At 43.6% G+C, this 22471-nt stretch overlaps 1 protein-coding gene across 4 annotated transcripts in view; it reads left to right on the top strand.

Annotated features, from left to right (window-relative positions):
• The window catches only part of ehbp1 (EH domain binding protein 1), a 305625-nt gene that overhangs the window by 45164 nt on the left and 237990 nt on the right, over positions 1-22471 (top strand). For all 4 annotated transcript variants that reach the window (XM_008114298.3, XM_003215191.4, XM_003215190.4 and 1 more), the window contains exons 3-4: positions 2292-2349; positions 11822-11917. In XM_008114298.3, coding sequence (XP_008112505.2) covers positions 2292-2349; positions 11822-11917 — 154 coding nt within the window. The remainder of the gene's footprint in view (positions 1-2291; positions 2350-11821; positions 11918-22471) is intronic.

The raw sequence follows: 22471 nt of genomic DNA, 5'->3' as shown, positions 1-22471 counted from the left end.
AGTTAGGATTTCTGGGACTTGAAGGCCAAAACATCTGGGGACCCACAGATTGAGAACCACTGTCCTAGAGTTTCTGCCAATCACTGTAGACTTAGGCAGCTTCCTATACTTAGAACCTTATTAGCCAGTAATGTCCTGTCTCTTAAAAACAGCATTCCCTTAGGATAGGAGATTTGCCACATTACATTAATTTTTTATTTTGGAATGTACCCAACTTGTGATTGACATCATTTAGCATGCAACAACTATTCATTTAAGGACCAGCACTTTGAAACATTTTGCTTTGTCCTTTAGACTCCTACCTTCAGTCCCTCCTCCCTCCCTTGGCTTGCCGCTGATAGTAAGTCACTTCATCCAGAGCTGGTCCTGCATTTAGTAACTTTCCTGAAAAATGTTTTTTAATTGGGTGACAACTACAGTATGTGTAATTCATGAAATCAGTGTTTGCTTGTTTTATAAGTTCCAGTACCATGTTAATTTGTTTGTCCCTGTTGTACTAGGTTGTATTTAATCTAGCTAGCTGGAACACTTCCATTAGTTTCTGAAATGTGCCTCTTAAATCCTGTCTTTGATTCTTGAGAGAACTGCAGCTGGTTTTATGGTCTGAAGTAGCAGTGGAATTTGAATTCCGACAGTATCTATCCTGTGTTAATTATCAAATTTTATCTGTTAGTCATTGGTTCTTTCTAACCATTTGAATCCCATTAGTGATATTAATCTGTTTTTGAGCTTTAGCATTTTATTATAAAATAATGAACTATTATCTACTTTTTAGTGCACCCCCCTTACAAATTATAGAGAAGTCAGACTATTCTCAGAATTTCTAATTTTAGGTATAAGCAATATATTTAGCTATATGTTTTGGTATACTTTATTATATACTAGCTTGGGGACCCAGCGGTGACTGAGTTATTAGAAGATGGCACTATTTATTTTGGGATGTTAGGAAATATCACTTAAGTTTGGTCCAGATCCATCAGTGCTGTCTGGATAAGGGTGAACTACAACTTCTGGATTCCCAAAACAATCACCCCCAAAGCAGGCCTGTATGCAGAATTGGCCATGTTGGGTTCAGTGCTTTCTGGATGTAGGTGAACTATAACTCCCAAAATCAAGGTCCATTCCCAGTACCTTCTGTAGTATGTTCAGTTGGTCATGGGGCTTCTCTGTGCCAGGTTTGATCCCAATCGATTGTCAATGAAGATCACAGTACCAGTGAAGGTACTTCAAATCCCACTATCCGTGGCAAGTGTGGTTCAGATTCATTGTTGGCTGGATGAACAGTACCCTCTGGATGTAGTTCAAGTACAAGTCTTGTAAATTGTGGTATGAATTCTCCCCTAACCTCTTGTTCAGTTGCTGATCAATTCCTTTGTTCACTGTGTGCCAGGAAATTGTATGAAAGGGTTAAGGTAGGGGCAGTGTGCGGGGTCATGCAAATGAAGGAACCCTGGGATGTCCATTCTGGAGTTGAAACAGAACATCTAGGATGAAATGGGCCCCGCATGAAAGCCTTCACTTGAGTGGGGGGCAGAATGGTGTTTGTGGAGGACACTGGCAGTGTTTGGGCTGTATGTTTGTGGCACTCACTATAACCTGCAAAGTCAGGTGAGGGAGTGACTTGGTGGCTCCACAGCACTGGAAACTCTAGCCTGTTTGTGGAGGCCGGAGGCTGTTTGTGTAAGCGGACACCCGTGCCACATACACACATACAGATTTTCACTTTTATTATGGGTATAGATTGTTTTTATAGCACTGATAGACAGGAAAGCAATGGATAAATGGTTTAATAAACCCATTACATTAATAAATACTAGAATGGTTAGATATTTTATTATGCTTCTGAAAAATCAGAGAGCATAGGAATGTTATGTTTTTGTTTAGTCTGTTATCATTAGTTTCTGCCAGGACTATAGGAAAAAGAGCAAATTTCTCCCCTCATGATTAGGTCAGGCCTACCGTCCTAAATTGGCAGGCTTAGAAGTAGATGTTATGTGTTAAGCTGAGAAAGAGACAAGCTTGAAGACACTGCTTATTGGGGTAAGAAGAGATGTAAAGGAAGAGATGCAGCTCAGGCTTCCCCTGCAGAGAATAAAACATCCAATAAGGCCAATAAGGTTGGAAATTCCTGAATCTCTTGCTCTAAATCTCCCTCAGGCTGTCAGGATACCAGATACTTCTGTAAAATTGGAAAAGAAAATCTCTCACACATAATAAAACACCCCTTCTTGGGTTACTAGTTTATTTTATGATTTCATTAGAACAATGAATGTTCTTGTTTTTACCAACAGGCATCCAGATAAATTGGTGGTGGTTTGGACAAGAAGAAGTCGTAGAAAATCTTCTAAGGTCAGTTTTGTTAACAATGGAAGTAATACGTTGGCAATTTGCATGTTGATGTTATTTTTTTAATTTAAGACAAGAAAGAAAACTCACAGCAATCCAGAACCTAATCTGACTGTGTTCCATTGAAGCTGCCCACTGCTATTAATTTTGCATCCATGTAACTTAATAAAAATACCCTGAAGATATCAGATCCCATCTGATGTAGGAAGCTAAGGAGGGTAAGCCTTAGTTAGTATTTGGACAGGAGACCACCAGTGAATACTGGGCACTGTGGGCTTCAGAGTAATGAGTTGACAAAATTGCCTCTTAAGTATTCTGGTCCAAGAAACCCCTTTGAAATGTATGGGATTACCATATATCCGGGAAACCAGCTTGAAAGCATCTGGATAAGAATCAAGGGAACCGGGACTCAAAAAGATCTTGTCGTGGGTGTCTACTACAGACCTCCGAGTCAGGATGAAGGACTTGATGAAGCCTTCTGTCAACAGCTGACCAAACAGGCACAAAGAAGAGATATAGTAGTCATGGGCGATTTCAATTATCCCGATATCTGCTGGAAAACAAACTCAGCCAAGAGTACAAAGTCCAACAAATTCCTCACTTGCCTTGCAGATAATTTTATGGTCCAGAAGGTAGAAGAGGCAACAAGGGGATCAGCAACTCTTGATCTAATCTTAACAAATGTGGAAGACCTGATCAATACAGTTGAAGTGGTTGGATCCTTAGGGGCAAGTGACCATGTGCTCCTGCAGTTTGCAATACAAAGGAATGCTGAAACTAAGACAAGTCAAACACGCATTCTGGACTTTAAGAGAGCTGACTTCCAAAAAATGAAGGAATTACTGAGCGGCATTCCATGGACGCCGATATTAAAAAACAAGGGAGTTAAGGATGGATGGGAGTTTTTCAAAAGTGAAATACTCAAGGCGCAAATGCAAACAGTGCCAACAAAGAAGAAAAATAAGACAAGTGCAAAGAAGCCAGAATGGATGTCCAAAGAACTTCTAACTGAGCTAAAGCTCAAAAGTGACATGCACAAGAAGTGGAAAAGGGGAGAAATCACCAAAGAAGAATTCAAACGTATAGCCAACTCCTGTAGGGAAAAGGTTCGCAAGGCTAAAGCGCAAAATGAGCTCAGGCTTGCCAGGGACATAAAAAACAACAAAAAAGGTTTTTTTGCTTATGTTGGTAGAAAAAGGAGGAAAATGGAGGCGATAGGGCCACTGCAAGGAGTAGATGGGGTGATGGTGACAGGGGATAGGGAAAAGGCAGAACTGCTTAATGCCTTCTTTGCCTCGGTCTTCTCACAAAAAGAAAGCCATCTTCAACCTCAGCAACATGGAATGGACGAAGGATTGGGGGAAATCCAACCCCAAATAGGGAAACAAGTTGTCCAGGAACACCTGGCCACTCTAAACGAATTCAAGTCCCCAGGGCCAGATCAGCTACATCCAAGAGTATTGAAGGAACTAGCGGAAGTTATTTCAGAACCACTGGCAATCATCTTCGAGAGTTCTTGGAGAACAGGAGAAGTCCCAGCAGATTGGAGGAGGGCGAATGTGGTCCCTATCTTCAAGAAGGGAAAAAAGAACGACCCAAACAATTACCGTCCGGTCAGCCTCACATCAATACCAGGCAAGATTCTGGAAAAGATCATTAAGGAAGTGGTCTGCAAACACTTAGAAACAAATGCGGTCATTGCTAATAGTCAACACGGATTTACCAAAAACAAGTCATGCCAGACTAATCTGATCTCTTTTTTCGATAGAGTTACGAGTTGGGTCGATACAGGGAATGCCGTGGATGTAGCATATCTAGATTTCAGTAAGGCCTTCGACAAAGTCCCCCACGACCTTCTGGCAAACAAACTAGTAAAATGTGGGCTAGACAAAACTACGGTTAGGTGGATCTGTAATTGGCTAAGCGAACGAACCCAAAGGGTGCTCACCAATGCGTCGTCTTCATCATGGAAAGAAGTGACAAGTGGAGTGCCGCAGGGCTCCGTCCTGGGCCCGGTTCTGTTCAACATCTTTATTAACGACTTAGACGAAGGGTTAGAAGGCACGATCATCAAGTTTGCAGATGACACCAAACTCGGAGGGATAGCTAACACTCCAGAAGACAGGAGCAGAATTCAAAACGATCTTGACAGACTAGAGAGATGGGCCGAAACTAACAAAATGAAGTTCAACAGGGACAAATGCAAGATACTTCACTTCGGCAGAAAAAATGGAAATCAAAGATACAGAATGGGGGACGCCTGGCTTGACAGCAGTGTGTGCGAAAAAGATCTTGGAGTCCTCGTGGACAACAAGTTAAACATGAGCCTACAATGTGATGCGGCAGCTAAAAAAGCCAATGGGATTTTGGCCTGCATCAATAGGGGAATAACGTCTAGATCCAGGGAAGTCATGCTCCCCCTCTATTCTGCCTTGGTCAGACCACACCTGGAATACTGTGTCCAGTTTTGGGCACCGCAGATGAAGGGAGATGCTGACAAGCTGGAAAGCGTCCAGAGGAGGGCAACTAAAATGATTAAGGGTCTGGAGAACAAGCCCTATGAGGAGAGGCTTAAAGAGCTGGGCATGTTTAGCCTGCAGAAGAGAAGGCTGAGAGGAGACATGATAGCCATGTACAAATATGTGAGGGGAAGTCATAGGGAGGAGGGAGCAAGCTTATTTTCTGCTGCCCTGCAGACTAGAACACGGAACAATGGCTTCAAACTACAGGAAAGGAGATTCCACCTGAACATCAGGAAGAACTTCCTCACTGTGAGGGCTGTTCGGCAGTGGAACTCTCTCCCCCGGGCCGTGGTGGAGGCTCCTTCTTTGGAGGCTTTAAGCAGAGGCTGGATGGCCATCTGTCGGGGGTGCTTTGAATGCGATTTCCTGCTTCTTAGCGGGGGGTTGGACTAGATGGCCCTTGAGGTCTCTTCCAACTCTACTATTCTATGATTCTAGGTGGCTTGAAAGCACACTCAGTTACCTATCTGGTATGCTTATCTGATACACCATTGTCTGATAAACATACCAATAATATAAATAGTTTATTCAGTTATAATTAAAATGCCAGTTCCTGCATTTGTTACATTATAATCTTTTCCTCCCTTTATGAATCTCAAGATTCCATCAATTATTTTATCCTCTATTCACCTGCATTTCTCCTTTTCACAAATCTGTGAAAAGTTGATCTAGACACTAATGTCTAAGATCATCTAGGATTTGGATTTAAGGATGAGCAACTCTTTCTACTTTAAAACACACTTTCCTTGGGGTTAATTTGTTGACTTTTGTATGTTGATATTATTTCAGAGGCTAGAATGATCTCAGCTCCCTCCCTGTCCCCCCCTCCCTCCACCATGTAGAGAGAAGAAGCAAAGAGGGCACAAAGACAGGAGTGGTTACTATCCCTTTCCATCACCCTGCCTATTTCATATTTGTGTCTCCCCCCCCCCCCTTCTTTGTCTCTACATTCGCTTAACCTACATAAAATTAGGGTGGGCGCAGAATGCCCAACTCCACCCAGGACACTGAATGTCATTGCTCTTGCAACTATACCTCATCAAATGTTAGAAGTAATTGGAGAAAACAATCCTTTGCGTTAATATATCAGCAAATGGTTATAATTAAATCATTTTATTATTTGAATCAGTTCTTAACAAAAACAATAATATAACCCTTAACTAGTATTATGTTATTTTTCCTGAACACTAAAGTGAACTAAAATAGCTATTCATAATTTAATGGCTGGACTTAGTTGTATTTATTCTTTAGTCATTAGATTTAGCCAAGTCTCTCGCAATGGGATTTCACTCTAATCCAGAGGTCCTCAAACTTTTTGAACTGAGGGTCAGTTCACAATCTTTCGGACCGTTGGAGGGCCAGACTATAGTTGGCCACCAAGTAATAATAATAATAATAATAATAATAATAATAATAATAATAATAATAATAAATAGGGTTGGAAGAGACCCTTTGGGCCATTGAATCCAATCCCCTTCTGTCTTTGGACACCAAAAGCACAAGCAAAGCACCCCTGACAAATGGCCTCCCAGCCTCAATGTTAATAATAATAATAATAATAATAATAATAATAATAATAATAATAATAATAATAGGAAGAGAAGAAGAGAACCCTTGGGTCATTTAGCCCAACCCCCTTCTGCCTTTGTGCCGTGGGGGCCGGATAAATGGCTTTGATGGGGCCGCATGTGGCCCCCGGGCCTTAGTTTGGGGACCCCTGCTCTAATCTATACTGCAAAAATCCAATAAATGCTTCACTCTAAAGGTTCTCAGTTCTCAATTCTTAGTTTATTTGTTAACAGTAAACAGCCATGACAACTGATCTAGTGCTTACATGATAAACTAGCTTCATGCTATTAGGAGAAAAATATGTACAAAGTGGTGAAATCTAGTAGGATGGTATCTGAAAATCATCTTCACATCCATATTGCTATATGTGCTTATAGTCTATATGCAGTTTGATAAGATATATCCTAGAATAGAGAAATAGTTAAAATGTGTGTGGTTTAATTTGTAAAATTAATGTAACTGAAATGACACATTTACTAGACACATAAATTCTTTAGTCCAAGAAGATCTGGACAGATAAAATATGAGTCACTGGCCATGAATGCAATGTGCAGCACAGTGGATGAATATGCCGCACTTTTACCCTTCCTCTCAATTTGTCACCTAGAGAACATGATTGCTGGATATCTGCTGGTGCCACCTAGTATGTAGCAGATTTGTACACTATTTATGTACTCTTTGGGAATTGGAATAATACAATATGTCAATTAAGTGGTTCAACTGTCGGATTCAGAAAATAACGTATACCAGTGATGGCCAACCTATGACACGCGTGTCAGCACTGACACTCCTAGCCATTTTTGCTGACACGCTGCTGCATGCAGATTGATTGGATGACTATGTCTTTTGTGGCCAAATTCAGTGTGATTTGGTCCAGTGGTTTTGTTGTTTACTCCATGGGAATTATGCACATTACATTATCATTATATCATTCTATTATTATTCTATTATTATTGTAGTATATTTTCATATTATTACTATTATATTATTATATTATTCATTATTCATGACTACATTGAATCTAGAATAGAGAGAAATCAGCGTGGAAACTGCAAGAGGTACCATAGATTGTTGTACATGGAAATAATGGTAGTAAATAGTTTTTGATTTATTAAATACAGTTATATATTACAATTATAAATATTTGTTATTTAAACTATACATATTGCGAAATTATGGGGTTTTTTCTCGAAGTGACACACCACCCAAGTCATGCTAGGGTTTTTTTGGTGAATTTTGACACACCAAGCGCAAAAGGTTGCCCATCATTGATGTATACTATAAAAATGTCAGTTTTCAGCTAAATTCAGGACCTATAGTAAAAAGGTATGATTTTAAGATGAATGGTATGATTCTGTGTGATTTGAGCTGTTTATCTTGAGGATTGTAGAACAATAACCATTCCTAAGCACTTAGTCATTTTGCCAAATTATTATACATATGTTTAGTTTCATCTGATTACATTCTTGGAAATAAGTCAAATGACAGATTCTTTTGCATTAAGAAGATATTTGCATCCTAAGAGAATTTAGAGAGTATTGGAGAGAACTTGGCATAGTAAATCTACATAATAAAAAATTAGAAAATGGGGCCCCGTGTTTCTTATTTTTTGATGAATTGTTGTATGTTTTAACTGTTTAGACTAGAGTTCTACATCTTCCTGTTTCCATTACACAGGTAGATAATAAAGTAGGTTTGGTGTAATGTCTAGCTGTTACAAGCCTCAAATAGAAGACATCAAAATCCAAAATACATAAAAAAGTGATACCTTCGTTGACCAATCAAAATGCACAAAATACATCATACAAGCTTTCAAATCTCCATTGGTTTTTTCATCAGGCGAAATATGTTTTTTAAAAATTATACAGGATAAGAATGGTGGCAATAGTAGAGTTACAAGCCTACATTTTTAAAAAAAGGAAGGAGTGAGAGGAATATAGGAACACTAATAGCTGTTTACCATATTTCATTGCATAATAGTCACCCTCCCATAATAGTCACGCACCTCTTTTTGTGGGCCTGTTTTCAGTATTTTGCAGTATTCCCATCATCAAAGTCTGGCAAATCCTCTGTTTTCTCAGGGCCACAGACAGTAGAAGCACATAAAATATCGCAAAGAACACCACTCTGAAAACAAGGGAATTCCAGACAGGAAACAATCAGGGCCAGCTAAGACCTCCCAACAAAAAATTTACTCAGGGAGGAAACAGCCAGGCTTTAAAGCTGCAAGGCCATTACATCCTAATCATTTTTCCTAATTGCAGCATTCATACTTGCCTCCAACAGACAAAAAAAAACCAATCAGAAATATTGTATATTCACAACCTTTAGGAAATAATATCCCCTGATGGCGTAGCGTGTTAAAGCGCTGAGCTGCTGAACTTCTGGACCAAAAGGCCGCCAGTTTGAATTGGGGGAGCGGAGAGAGCCCCCACTGTTAGCCCCAGCTTCTGCCAACCCAGAAGTTCGAAAACATGCAAATATGAGTGCATCAATAGGTACTGCTCCAGCGGGAAGGTAACGCCGCTCCATGCAGTTATCCCACATGACCTTGGAGGAGTCTACGGACAACGGCTTAGAAATGGAGATGAGCACCAACCCCCAGAGTTGGACACGACTGGACTTAATGTCAGGGAAAAACCTTTACCCTTTACCTTAACTACCCCAATTCCTCAATACTTTATTTCCCATACCACCAGACTTCGCCACAGCAACGCGTGGCCGGGCACAGCTAGTTACTAATAAAGGTATTTATTCATTCTTTCTGCTCTCTAGCTTGAGTAGTTCTCACTTTATGTATAGTGTGCTGTACTTGTTCTGGGAACTTCCTTCGGCTTTCTTTTGTTCTTCATGTATATATAATAATTCACAAGTTACTGAAAGCTAAGTCATAACAGAATTGTTCAGCAAGTTGTGGCAAGATCATTTTCAAGTACAGCATGGGTTGGTAGCTGTTCACATATTTCTTTTTAAAATGCCTCTTAAGTGACTTTGCTGTACATGTGGATCCCTTCTTATAGATAATTGTTAAAATATTTAATAAATTTGGCACATGATCAAAAGAGGAATTTCTCCTAAGTTGGCAGAAATGATAGTAGGGTTTTCTTTAAGATAAAAAGGTGGCCAATATGTGACTTCATAGCCTCCGTGTTATTCCAGTTGTATTGTTTTACTCTTGCACAGTTTAGCTAAGTGAACTTTTTAGAGAGCTCTATAACTCGTATCCTTCCAGTCAACCTATGTGTTTTGCACAGGGGCTGAGGAACACAAAATGTACTGTTCTTTTACTGTTACGGACATTATACATAATGCATTATTAATTGGATAGCAATAAAGTCTTTGTAAAGACTCATTGAGAGGTTTGTGACTTCAGGTTGATGTTGGAGGATACAATGCTGACGTTGTGAATTTTCCCTTCTAAATGCATAATGTATTAGATTCTTTCTGAGAAAACATTTTATCTACATACAGTAGAGTCTCACTTATCCAACATAAATGGGCCGGCAGAACGTTGGATAAGCAAATATGTTGGATAATAAGGAGGGATTAAGGAAAAGCCTATTAAACATCAAATTAGGTTATGATTTTACAAATTAAGCACCAAAACATCATGTTATACAACAAATTTGACAGAAAAAGTAGTTCAATACGAAATAATGCTATGTAGTAATTACTGTATTTATGAATTTAGCGTCAAAATATCACGATGTATTGAAAACATTGACTACAAAAATGCATCGGATAATCCAGAACATTGGATAAGTGAGTGTTGGATAAGTGAGACTCTACTGTATAATGAGAATTGTAAGGGTAGCCATTATGTATTTGTATCTTTTATTGGCCTGACAAAGGTATCACCAGGGTGTGTGTTTTGGATTTTGACATATAAAAAGAGAGACTAAAAGTGAAACCAGACCTTGAGCAAACATTTTTCTGTCAATTAAAAGCACGTAGACAAACTTGATGGAGAACAGAGGTAGAGAGGAAATTGCCAAAGTTCTTGATAGCTTAAAATATGGGGATACATATGGGTAGATGATATATTTAGGGAGTTGCTTCCAGAAGTGTGCCCATCCCCACATATAGTTATAAAATATTCAGGTTTAAGACTCATCTCTCAAGCACTATGTAGGATAGCAATTTCATCCTTTCTACCTTCCATGCTCCCAGGAACACTGTCATGAGGCTCCTGATCAGGACCTTGTATAGAAGCATCTGTCCTGAAATTCCTATTTATCTTGTCATGGATATGATTAATGAATGTATTTACATGTATCCTCATGAATTTGCTTGTGCAATACAGCCCCCATATCCTCAGGGGATACATATGTGGAGTTCACATGGGTATGTGCAGTGAAAATCTTCCAACCTAAGAATACCATATACATGTGCTGGAGGACCTGGAAAATGCCTAAAGAGGACATAGTTGTCAGACTTGGATAAATGAAAATGCAGACCAGTTCCACAGATACAGAAGTGAAATTTTATATTCAAAGATGGAAGTTTATCAGGGGAAGGTTTATGGGCCCAAATCTGGTCCCAGTATCAGTCCAAGAGCAGTTGGTATAGCTCCCAGTCTGAAATAAAAACCGCAGAGATAAGATACAACCAAAACAGTGCCTAAAAAGGCTTGCAAGCAAAACAGTGGTGGAAAATGGGTCTGGACATTCCAACACAGATGGTTTACCAAGACAATTTGACTGTTAAGGAAAATAGTTGAAAATGTCATTGCTTTTCCTTGCTCATGATGGTCTGGTTTGTTTTAGAATTTTCAAAACCTTAAGGAAAGTAGATTTGCAACCTCTTCACATGGCCCTTTCAAGTCCGTGCAGCTGGCCATCGCCAGCGAAAAGGAAGGTGCATGGGGGCAGCTCTGGGCAACCCGTGCATCCTCCCTCCCTCCTGCCTCATCACATGGTGGGAATGGGACAGGGTGCATTGGCACCCTGTCCCCATCAGATGGGAGAAAGGGCAATAACATATGACAACACACATTGCCCCACCACCTTTTCCCCATTATACGACGAAAAGGGGAGGAAAGTAGGAGCAGCTCCATTGGAGCTACTCAAATACATTTTCCTCCTTGTAGTGATGGAGAAAGCATCTTCTGGTGCTTCCTCCCTACTTTGCTAGGAAGGTGAGCAGGGCCTGCCGTGAGTCATGTGATGGCGTACAGTAGGTCCCATCCTTGCCACGTAACAAAACAAAACGTAGCCACGTAGCAAAAATGCCCCGTGTTAAGAGGTGGCTGGACCCAAAAATCTACGTTATGTGTATTGTTTCTGTTTGACATTGCATGTACATAACAGATTTTGTATAAACATTGATCACCATGCCTATAATTACATCACTCAAGATTTATACCCTCCCCGCTCTCTTTTTAGGCTCATAGCTGGCAACCGGGGATAAAAAATCCATACCGTGGAGTTGTTGTATGGCCTGTTCCTGAAAACATTGAAATCACTGTAACACTTTTCAAGGTAAGTATTTTGTTCTGCTTTATGCACATATCTGGATGTCTGAGTATATGGGAGGAGTGGACGACTGCCAGATTTTGGAGGGATGTATTGGCAACTTGTAGGGCCCCCACATCCTTTGCTCCCCTCCCCATTTCACATACATCCCTACGTCTACATGCAAGTAACTGCACTCCACCCTACCAACTCATCAGGCAGGACACACATTAGACCTAGTTTTTGTTGTGGACGGAGGAAAAATCAGTGTGGAAGACCAAAATATTCTTCCATTGTCATGGACTGATCATTATCTGGTCAGTTTTAGACTAAGCACAGCTCAAACCCTCTGCAGGGGTGGTGGACCGATTAAGATGGTCCGCCCCAGGAGACTTATAGATCCAAATGGATTCCTGATGTCTCTTGGGGATTTTCCCGTCATGGCGGCTGGTGATCCTGTCGAAGTCTTGGTTGATCTCTATAACACTGAGATGGCCAGGGCAGTAGACACGATCGCCCCTGAACGTCCCCTATCGTCTCGCAGTCAGGTCAGCTCCTCGGTTTTCTGAGGAGCTGGCTGTGATGAAGCGGACGAGACGGAGACTGGAGTGCATCTGGCACAGATCTCAGGATGTATCTGACTGAGCACGGGCTAAAGCCTTCCTTAGGGCCTACTCCGCAGCTTTGCGGGCAGCCAGGAAAGTTTTCTCGACTGCCCGCATTGCGTCTGCAACAAACAGACCAGCTGAGTTGTTTCGGGTGGTGGAGGAGCTCCTCCAGCCTTGTGACGGGGGAGCTGCCCCTTGCCACCTGACAACTCGATGTGGCGAGTTTGCCCATCACTTTGCAGACAAAGTTCCTCAGATACGCTCTGACTTAGACACCAGCCTTAATGCAGTATCTGTGGAGGTGACCGAGGCACCCGCTTGTCCAGTGTTAATGGATTCTTTTCAGATTGTTCACCCTGATGACGTCGAGGGGATCCTTGGAGCTATGAGAGCGACCACATGCACTTCAGACCCTTGCCCATCTTGGCTAATAAAACTTGCCAGTGGGGGGTTGGCAAATTGGTTCGTGGGGATAATAAACGCCTCACTGGATCAGGGACTTTTTTCATCTACCTTGAAGCAGGCATTGGTTAAACCGATCCTGAAAAAGGCATCCCTTGACCCGTCAGTTCTTAACAACTACTGGCCAATTTCGAACCTTCCCTTTTTGGGCAAGATTCTGGAGCGGGTGGTCGCCTCGCAGCTCAGGGGTTCTTGACAGAGATCGACTATCTGGATCCATCACAGTCTGGGTTCATACCCGGTCATGGTCCGGAGACGGCTTTGGTCACCTTGGTGGATGACCTCCGCAGAGAACTTGACAGGGGTAGTGTGACCCTGTTGATTCTCTTGGACATCTCAGTGGCTTTCAATACCATCAACCATGGTATCCTTCTGGGATGGCTCTCCGGAATGGGTATTGGGGGCGTTGCTTTGCAATGGCTCCGCTCCTTCCTGGAGGGCCGTTCCCAGTTGGTGAAGCTGGGAGACTCCTGCTCCGACCCCTGGCCATTGACTTGTGGGGTTCCGCAAGGTTCTATTCTGTCTCCCATGCTTTTTAACATCTACATGAAACCACTGGGAGAGGTCATCCAGAGTTTTGTAGTTGGGTGCCATCTCTATGCAGATGACACTCAACTCTACTACTCCTTTCCACCAAACTCCAAGGAAGCCCCTCAGATCCTTGACCGGTGTCTGGCCACTGTGATGGACTGGATGAGGGTGAATAAGCTGAAACTTAATCCTGACAAGACAGAGGTCCTCCAGGTCAGTCGTGCGGCCGATCGGGGCATAGGGTGGCAATCTGTGCTCGACGGGGTCGCACTCCCCCTTAAGACGCAAGTCTGCAGCTTGGGGGTCCTCCTGGACTCGGCGCTGAGACTTGATGCTCGGGTGTCGGCAGTGGTCAGGAGGGCCTTCACACAGTTAAAGCGTGTGCCAGCTGCGACCGTACCTCGTGAAGTCTGACTTGGCCATGGTGGTCCATGCCTTAGTCACCTCCAGGTTGGATTATTGTAATGCACTCTACGTGGGGCTGCCCTTAAAGACGGTTCGGAAACTTCACTTGTTTCAGAGATCAGCAGCCAGATTAATAACAGGAGCTAGTTACAGAAAACGGTCAACTCCTTTGTTTAAACAGCTCCACTGGCTACCAATAAGTTTCTGGGCCCAATTCAAGGTGCAGGTTATTACCTATAAAGCCTTAAACGGTTCAGGACCTACCTATCTCTGTGATCACCTCCTCTCCTACGAACCAACGCGAACCCTAAGATCATCCAGGGAGGTGCTCATCTCGCTCCTGCCTTTGTCTCAAGGCCCCCCGGCTCTGGAACTCTCTCCCTAAGGAGATCAGGTTAGCTCCTTCCCTGCCCATTTTCCGCCGGGAATTGTAAACATGGTTCTTCCAGAGCGCGTTTGAATGAATAGGCCCAATAGAGCTGTCATTAGAATACTTCTTTCTGTTTTAAAAGCGTATGGCACTTTATCACGGTTACTTATTTCCATGATACAGCACTTTATGAAACCTGTCCCCGCTGGTTTGCTTTTAATTACTCTGATTTTATCTGCTTGGATTTTAATGTATTGTCCATTATTTTATTTTGTATATCGTTGGAATGTTTTAAGTTTTTGTCAAATATGTTGTGTTGTTGTTTCGGGCTTGTCCCTGTTGTGAGCCGCCCCGAGTCCCTTCGGGGAGATGGGGCGGGATATAAAAATAGAGTTTATTATTATTATTATTATTATTATTATTATTATTATTATTATTATTGGTGTATAGAATTATTTTATAGAAGAAGTGCTCATGATGGTGGTAATAATTCAGATCCTAGATCTAATTACCGAAATTTCAAATCTAGAATGCTATTGATTCCAAGACAAACCCTGTTTCTCTTTCATGGTCTCTGTGAAATCGCACATATGGTAGAAAATCTTGCGCATGCACAGCAGTTCAGAACCTATAACAAGCTCTCTGGCTCTTTAACTACAGCCCAGAGAATATATAAGAAACAGATGGGGATGTAGCCTTAGTTCCTTTTTTCTGCCCTTGAAAAGGCAGTGTTAAGAACCTCTCTCTGTGTGCTTACATTGTATTCTTTGGATAAAGACCTTGGATTATGTTTGACTACTCTTTTGGATATTGATATTGGACTGTTGACTTACCTTCTCCATTGACCTGGACTGTTGACCATTCCTGGCTTCTGGTGGCCCTGACTTGGATTGTGTTTGACCATTCTTAAGGCCAGTATGTCTACAGCACTTTTAAAAAAGTGTACTGCTTGTGGGGGAAGGTTGCCTGATTCTGATGGTCATGCAAAATGTTTGCTATGATTGGGAGAGTCTCATTCAACTAAAAGTTGTGTTGTTTGCCAGTCTTTTACTCCCCAGGTAAGGAAAAACCGCCAGGGTCGCTTGAAAGCTTTGTTGTATGGAAAGGTACTTCTCCCTGCGGCGTCTCCACGCCGCGTGGCCTCAGAAACTCAGCCACTTTTACCAGCAGAAACTCCCACCTCTACACTATTGGCGGCATCAGCGCCTACAGCGATGCCGAAATGCCACCACTCTTAAGTCCCCCCACCCAGCCTCACCTCAGAAGAGCTGCTCCGGTAAGAAGCGGAGGACGCCGAAGACGCCCGTTGTGGCCGCCATCTTGGACACTCAGTATCTGGAAGAGCAGGGGCAGAGGCGGGAGCCCTCACTGGAAGTGAGGCCTTCAACTTCCGCCGAGGCGGCGTGCGCGCTCCGGAGAGCCGCGCAGGAGAAGCGTGCGGGGGTGGCCTTGCTCCCCGCTGTGGATGCAGCCCCCCCCCCTGCACCACCAACACTCCCTGTGTCTGCTACACCCCGCATAGGGGCGGCAGAGCCGGAGTTTGGGGCTGGCTAGCTGGACCTTGCCTCCGTGGCATTGTCTCTGCTAGACCTCCTGGAAGATCTTTGGTACCATGGCTCCCACTCTTCAACGGCTTCAATACCAAGGCCCGGCTATGGATCCAGGTCAGGCTCCCCGGGAGCACGTTCCTATTCCTCCTATTCTCAAAGCCCATCTCGGTACCTACCTTCGCATGGATTCCAGACTCCTCCTCAATGCCATTATCAGCTGCCCTCTTTAATGCATGGCAATTACAATGCTGAACATCGTGTTGAGCCATTGCCTTCCCAGTACATCCGCCACTCACCTGGTGGTAGAGTGTACTATTTTGGCCCTCCAATTGATGTGCCTCATCACAGCCAGCCGTCTGTTAAGCGGCGCCAGCCTGTGGCCACACCAGCTGTCTCAGGGCAAGCTCCTATGGTTCCAAATGCTACAGCTCATGATGAATCCGAGGCTTCCTTGCCTTCATGCTATACCCCTCCACAGCCAGAGGATGATGCTGGGGAGAAGGAGCCTAATCCTACTGAGGATACCTCCTCTTTTGTGGCCCTTATGACTCAGCTTACACGAGCCTTAGACTTGCCAGCAGCAAAGGCACCAGAGGTGGTCCAAGATGCCCTCTTTCTTTCTGACCAACAGGAAGCATATGTGCCTCCACCTTCCATGGTACCATCGCTTCCATATTTGATTAAGCTGGCCAGATCACCAGATCTTCCACCTGGAACCGTACCACCTGTGGCAAGATGCTATGATGCCATGTATCATATTGACCTGGCAGAGGCTCAATGAGTAGCGAGGCCAACCAAGCCAAACTGTTGTGGTGGATGTCCATCAGGGAAAGAATTCCAAAAAGACGCTCACTACTCCGCCGGATAAGGATGGGAGGAAGATGGAGGCTTTTGGAAAGAAGGTCCACACAGGCGGAGGCTTTGTGGCACGCCTCGCCCATTATGGTGCCTACATGGCTGCATACCAGCATTTTCTTTTGGCCAAATTAACACCTTATCTAGATCTCCTACCTGCAGATCAACAGGCTCTTCCTCGAGCGTACTAGCAAGAGGCTTTGCTTTTGGCTAGGGCTCAGAAAGACATGGCCAAACACACCGCAGAGACAGCGGGAAGGTTTTTTGCAACAGCTTCTGCCATTCGTAGACATGCTTAGCTGAGGATATCCACTCTCTCTGAGCCTGGACAGGCTCTTGCAGAAGAATTACCTTGGCATGATGACACCTTGTTTAATCCGGACACGGATACTAATCTTAAGACAAAACAGGAAGCGCAACAAGCAGCCAATAAGTATGGCTTCTTATCGCAAACATCGTCTCAGCCTAAACCACGTTGGCAGCCGCCTCCTGTGACTTCTCGCTGTTCATATACATCACAGCGCTCGTTCTCTCGAGCTCAGTCTCCCTCCACAGGCAGACAGTCTCAGTTGGGAAGAGCTCAGCAGCCTGGTAAGGGCAAATTCCAGACTAAGCCAAGGCAGCGATTTTAGTGCTGCTTCATCGTCTTCATCACAAAGTTTACCTTCTACACACACAGTGTCAGGTTCTTTGGGGAATCTATCTCCGCCTTTACCTTCCACCTCACCACAACAACCGCCTCCAGTGGTGTATTTTGGAACACGGCTTGTTCCATTCTTTCCAAGGTGGCAGTCTATTACTTCAGATGCCTGGGTGCTGGAAGTAGTACAAAACGGGTACTCTATTGAGTTTAAATCTGCCCCAAAGGTTGGACGCATTCACTCCACCCCTATCTCCCAGGTGCTTCTGGATGAGGTCCGTACCCTGCTGCAGAAGGGCGCAATTGTGCCCCTGAACCCTTTTTTCTCGGGCTTATTTCTCTAGATATTTTCTCATGTCCAAAAAAGATGGTGGACAGTGCCTGATTTTGGACCTCAGAGGCCTTAACAGGCAAATTCATTCACACCAGTTTCGCATGGTCACGCTCGTCACCATTCTCGCCCTTCTTTCATGGGGTGCTTGGTTCGCCACCATAAACCTTAAAGATGCTTATTTTCATATCGCCATTGCAGTAGAACACCACCGCTACTTGCCATTTATGATTGGCGACCAAGCTTTTTCCTTCAGGGTTCTTCCTTTTGGGATCTCCACTGCATCATGGGTGTTCACTAAGTGCATGGCGGTGGTGACAGCACACCTTAGGCTCCTGGGAATCACGGTGTTCCCCTACATTGACGACTGGCTTTTAGTCGCCCAGACTTGTGAACGTCTTCTCCAAGACAAACACTACGTTATACCTTATTTAGGATCTGGGCCTTGTCGTAAATCAAGCCAAGTTGCACTTGCAACTGGCTCAATGCATTCAGTTCATTGAAACCAGCCTGGACTCACGAGCCTACCTTCCAGAGCAGCATTTTGAGGCCCTTCGGTCACTGCTGCTTCAAATCATCAGGAAGCGTCGGGTGCCGGCCAGCCATATTCAGTCGGTTCTCGGCCATATGGCTTCCACAACATCAGTAACTTCGCTCTCATGTCTCAGGCTGCGGCCACTCCAGCCGTTTTTTCTGTACGTCTTTCACCCTCTTCGTCACAGTCCCCGCCGCATCCTGCAAGTATACATCACGCCCTTCGATGGTGGTTGCACTGCCCCAACGTCTGCAGCAGATTGGCATTTTGGCCACGGCAGCCAACAATTCAGCTTACATCGATGCAAGGCTGGGGCGCACACATGGGGACCCTCACCGCCCACGATCGCTGGTCCCAACAAGATGCCACAAATCACATAAACTTCCTAGAGCTGTTGGTGGTCTTCAAGGCGCTCAAGTCATTCGAGCCCTGCCTCCATGGTCACGTCATGCAGCTTCTGACAGACAGCACGACTGTGAGTTGGTATGCCAACAAACAGGGAGGCACCTGCTCCCGTTTACTTCTTTGACTCATGGTATACATATGGGACTGGTGTGTTCTCAGGAACATACATCTCACTGCCATCTATCTGCCAGGAGAAGAGAATACTCTGGCAGACCAGCTCAGCAGACGACTGCCATTGACGCACGACTGGTCGTTGCACCCCAACGAGATCGCCACTCTTTCACAGGTGGGGACAACCTGCAATAGATTTTTTTGCAGCACCACACAATGCAAAGTGGCAAAGATAGACGAAGACGATGCAGATTGCATTCTCGTCACCCCATGGTGGCCTTGCCAACCATGCTTCGCACCTCTTCTGGTCCTGTCCGTCAAGGACTTCATTTGCCTGCCCAGCAGGCCAGATCTTCTCTCGTCCCACTTTGGCTAGATGCTGCATCCGGATCTGCTCCACCTCTGGATGACAGTGTGGCGCATCAAGCACCATAGCTGTCCTCAGCAGTGACAGCTATTCTCAATGCGGCTCATCGTGACTCTACGAAAACATCTTATGCTGCCAAGTGGAAATGATTCACGGACTTTGTTGCTGAGCGCAACGCAGATCCTTTGTCGGCCCCTACATCTCTACTTTTGGATTCCTTGGCATCCCTTGCAGTCGTCCATAAAGTGTTATCTGTCTGCCATATCGGCTTATCATAAAAGGGCAGGCCTGCCATCCTGTTTTATGGATCAGCTGGTGAAGCTGTTTTTACAAGGCTATAAGAAAATTCGGCTGCAAGTCAGGCCTCCACCTCCAGCTTGGCAGCTGGATCTTGTTCTCTCAGTGTTGCAGAGACCGCCTTTCGAACCACTCCATTCAGCCGACTTAGTTTACCTGTCATGGAAGACAGCATTTTTAGTTGCAGTCACGACAGCTCGCAGGGCCAGCAAGCTCTGTGCCCTCAGGGCAGACAAGCCTTATATCAGATTCCATGCAGACAAAGTTGTCCTATGGACAGATACTGCCGAAAAGTATCTCCCGAAAGTATCAACTTTGTTTCGTACATCTCAGGACATCATCCTTCCTGCACTTTTTCCTAATCCGACTACGGACTTGGAGCACTCTCTTCATCTCCTCAATGTTTGACGAGCCCTTTCTTTCTATTTGCATAGAACAACTTCTATCTGTAAAATCCCAAAGCTCTTTCTGCAATATCGAGCTGATACTGCAGTCCTTCCTGTCTCTTCCCAGCACATCTCGGGCTGGGTGAAGTCCACCATCCGCTCAGCTTACCAGCTGGTGGGGAAAGATCCTCCAGTAATGATTAAAGGCCACTCCACGAGGGCAGTGGCCTCTTCGGTAGCGTACCTCAGCGGTGTGCCGCTGGAAGAAGTACGAGGGCTATCCAGAAAGTTCATTACGTTTTGGAATTAAAAATAAACAAAGTATAGGAGAAAACATTTACCATATTCAGTTGAAAGCCAGACCCAAATACTAGTTCTCACTAGTTCTAAGGTTTTGCAAGAAGCACACCTTTCCTGTCCCAAAAAACCTTCCTTGCAAGCATTTGCAAAACAAAAGAGCGATCAGCGGAAAGCTGAGCGCAGCACTTGACAGCTGAGGGAAGGGAAGCCAGCCTGGTTCAGGACGCAAGCCAGGCGGAAATGTTGGGGAGGGGGAGGGCTTTTCAAACACTTTTATCGCTATGATAACTGCCTAGATTTCAATGGGGACTATGGTGAGAACTAGTATTTGGGTCTGGCTTTCAACTGAATATGGTAAATGTTTTCTCCTATACTTTGTTTATTTTTAATTCCAAAACGTAATGAACTTTCTGGATAACCCTCGTATGTAGAGCAGCGACATGGGCTACTCCTCTCACCTTCGCTACCCACTACAAACTGGACGTCCTCTCCAAGCACACGCATCCTTTGGAAGAGCGGTCCTGTTTTCAGCACTGGCATGACGCCCACCTACCAGGGTACGTAGCTCGCCAGTCTACTATATGTGCGATTTCACAGAGACCATGACGGAGAATGATGGGTTGCTTACCTGTAACCATGTTTTTTTCGAGTGGTCATCTGAAATCCGCACAACCCCACCCAGCCTCCTCGCTGACGTCATGCCTCAGTGACTCTGCCTTTGTACGGTGGAGGAACTAAGGCTATATCCCCACCTGTTTCTTATATATCCTCTGGGGAGAAAGGGTGGGGCTGTAGTTAAAGAGCCAGAGAGCTTGTTATAGGTTCCGAACTGCTGCGCATGCGCGAGATTTTATACCATATGTGCGGATTTCACAGATGACCACTCGAAGAAACATGGTTACAGGTAAGCAACTCATCTTTTTTGAGCATCAATTTTAGAAAAGGGGAATTTTCAATTCTAAGGTGCACCCCCCCTTTTTTTTGGAACTTCAATTTTAGATAAAATATTTCTTTAAAGAAACCATAGACTTTAAAATCTTGTCCTAATGAAAGATGGGGGGGGGGGTAGTTCAAAGATGCAGGGGAAAAGTTTGATGGCTCCTCCCTTGCTCCCCACTGGGTTTTCTCTCACTTTCTCAACAGTACCCCAACTTCTGATTCTCTTTTTTAAAAAAAGAAAACCTGAATCAAGGACACTTGCAATTCTTTTTTCAGCCTCAATTTTGGAGGGAAAACTGTGTCTTAGAACTGGTGAAGTACAGTAGTTATAAATAATTAACTATTCGTAATTTCTTCTTGCAAATAGATAATGCATGATGATTTATTCTTTATTCATATTATTTAATTTAAAGTATTTATATATCGCCTCCCATCCCACAAAGGAGCTTACAGATTGTCCAGCGTATTTATTATTATTGTGCAATCTTTTGATGAGCATACTTGCTCAGAATTCCCACTCATAAAGAATAAAAGATTTACGATATGAATGTATTTCTGTCTCTGTATTTCTACCATATAAACAACAGCTACTAAAAGTCTCATAAAAAGAGAAAACAAATGTCAGTGTTATAATGTAAAGATTGAAATTTAAGAGTAGCCCTGTATCCCAACTCTTTACACTGATTAAAAAATCAAGATAACAACTGAACTGCCTTTCTGTCTGCACTAGCAGCTATTGTGGGCTGAATGTGTTGATCATACCAACCATATAGGAATAACAGATAAATATTTTTATTTACTGAATCCATATCCTACCTCCCCCCCCCCCCCCAAAAAAAAGTCCCACTAGATTCTCATTGTAAAGCAGCAGCCTGAAATAGTAGCGGTAATGAACAGGAACGAAGATAGAACAGCCATGTGTTTTGAGAAGTGATACAGATTGCAGTGCCTCTGAATCTGTAAGTGGCTGTTGAAAGGGTGCTGCTGGTAGGATTAGAGGGTAAATCTTGACTTCCGTTACTAATGAGAATGTTAAGTATAGCCTCTTAGCAGCCACCAGTGGATACTTGAAAGCCCACTACTTAAAAGCTTAGGCAATATGTCAATGGGAGGAATGTTTACATGATATTGAGGCATCTGTGTTTTTGAATAGTTTTGTATTTTATGTAGGATTGATGTGCACTGCTGTGTTAGGATACCGTATTTGGCCTGTTCCCATACCTGTGATGACGACATTGAATTTTATAATAAAGCCTCCATAATTTAAGCAGTTTAGACCTGAGAAGAGAGACATAACTGTGAATGTATAGTGGACATAGCAAAGGGTAGGGAAATGCTGTGATGGCTCAGGGATGTTTCTGTTAGAATTATAATAGGAAAAAATTAAAGCAATTAAATTTAAAATTAATATAGTTTTAGAAAGAGGTTTGTGGTGAGACAGAGGCATGCAATATTATTTTGAATTCCGGGCAATATATATATATATATA

Source organism: Anolis carolinensis, chromosome 1 (assembly GCF_035594765.1).
Source record: "Anolis carolinensis isolate JA03-04 chromosome 1, rAnoCar3.1.pri, whole genome shotgun sequence".
In the NCBI taxonomy this organism is placed as follows: Eukaryota; Metazoa; Chordata; class Lepidosauria; order Squamata; family Dactyloidae; genus Anolis; species Anolis carolinensis.
This window is presented reverse-complemented; position numbering and strand designations above follow the sequence as displayed.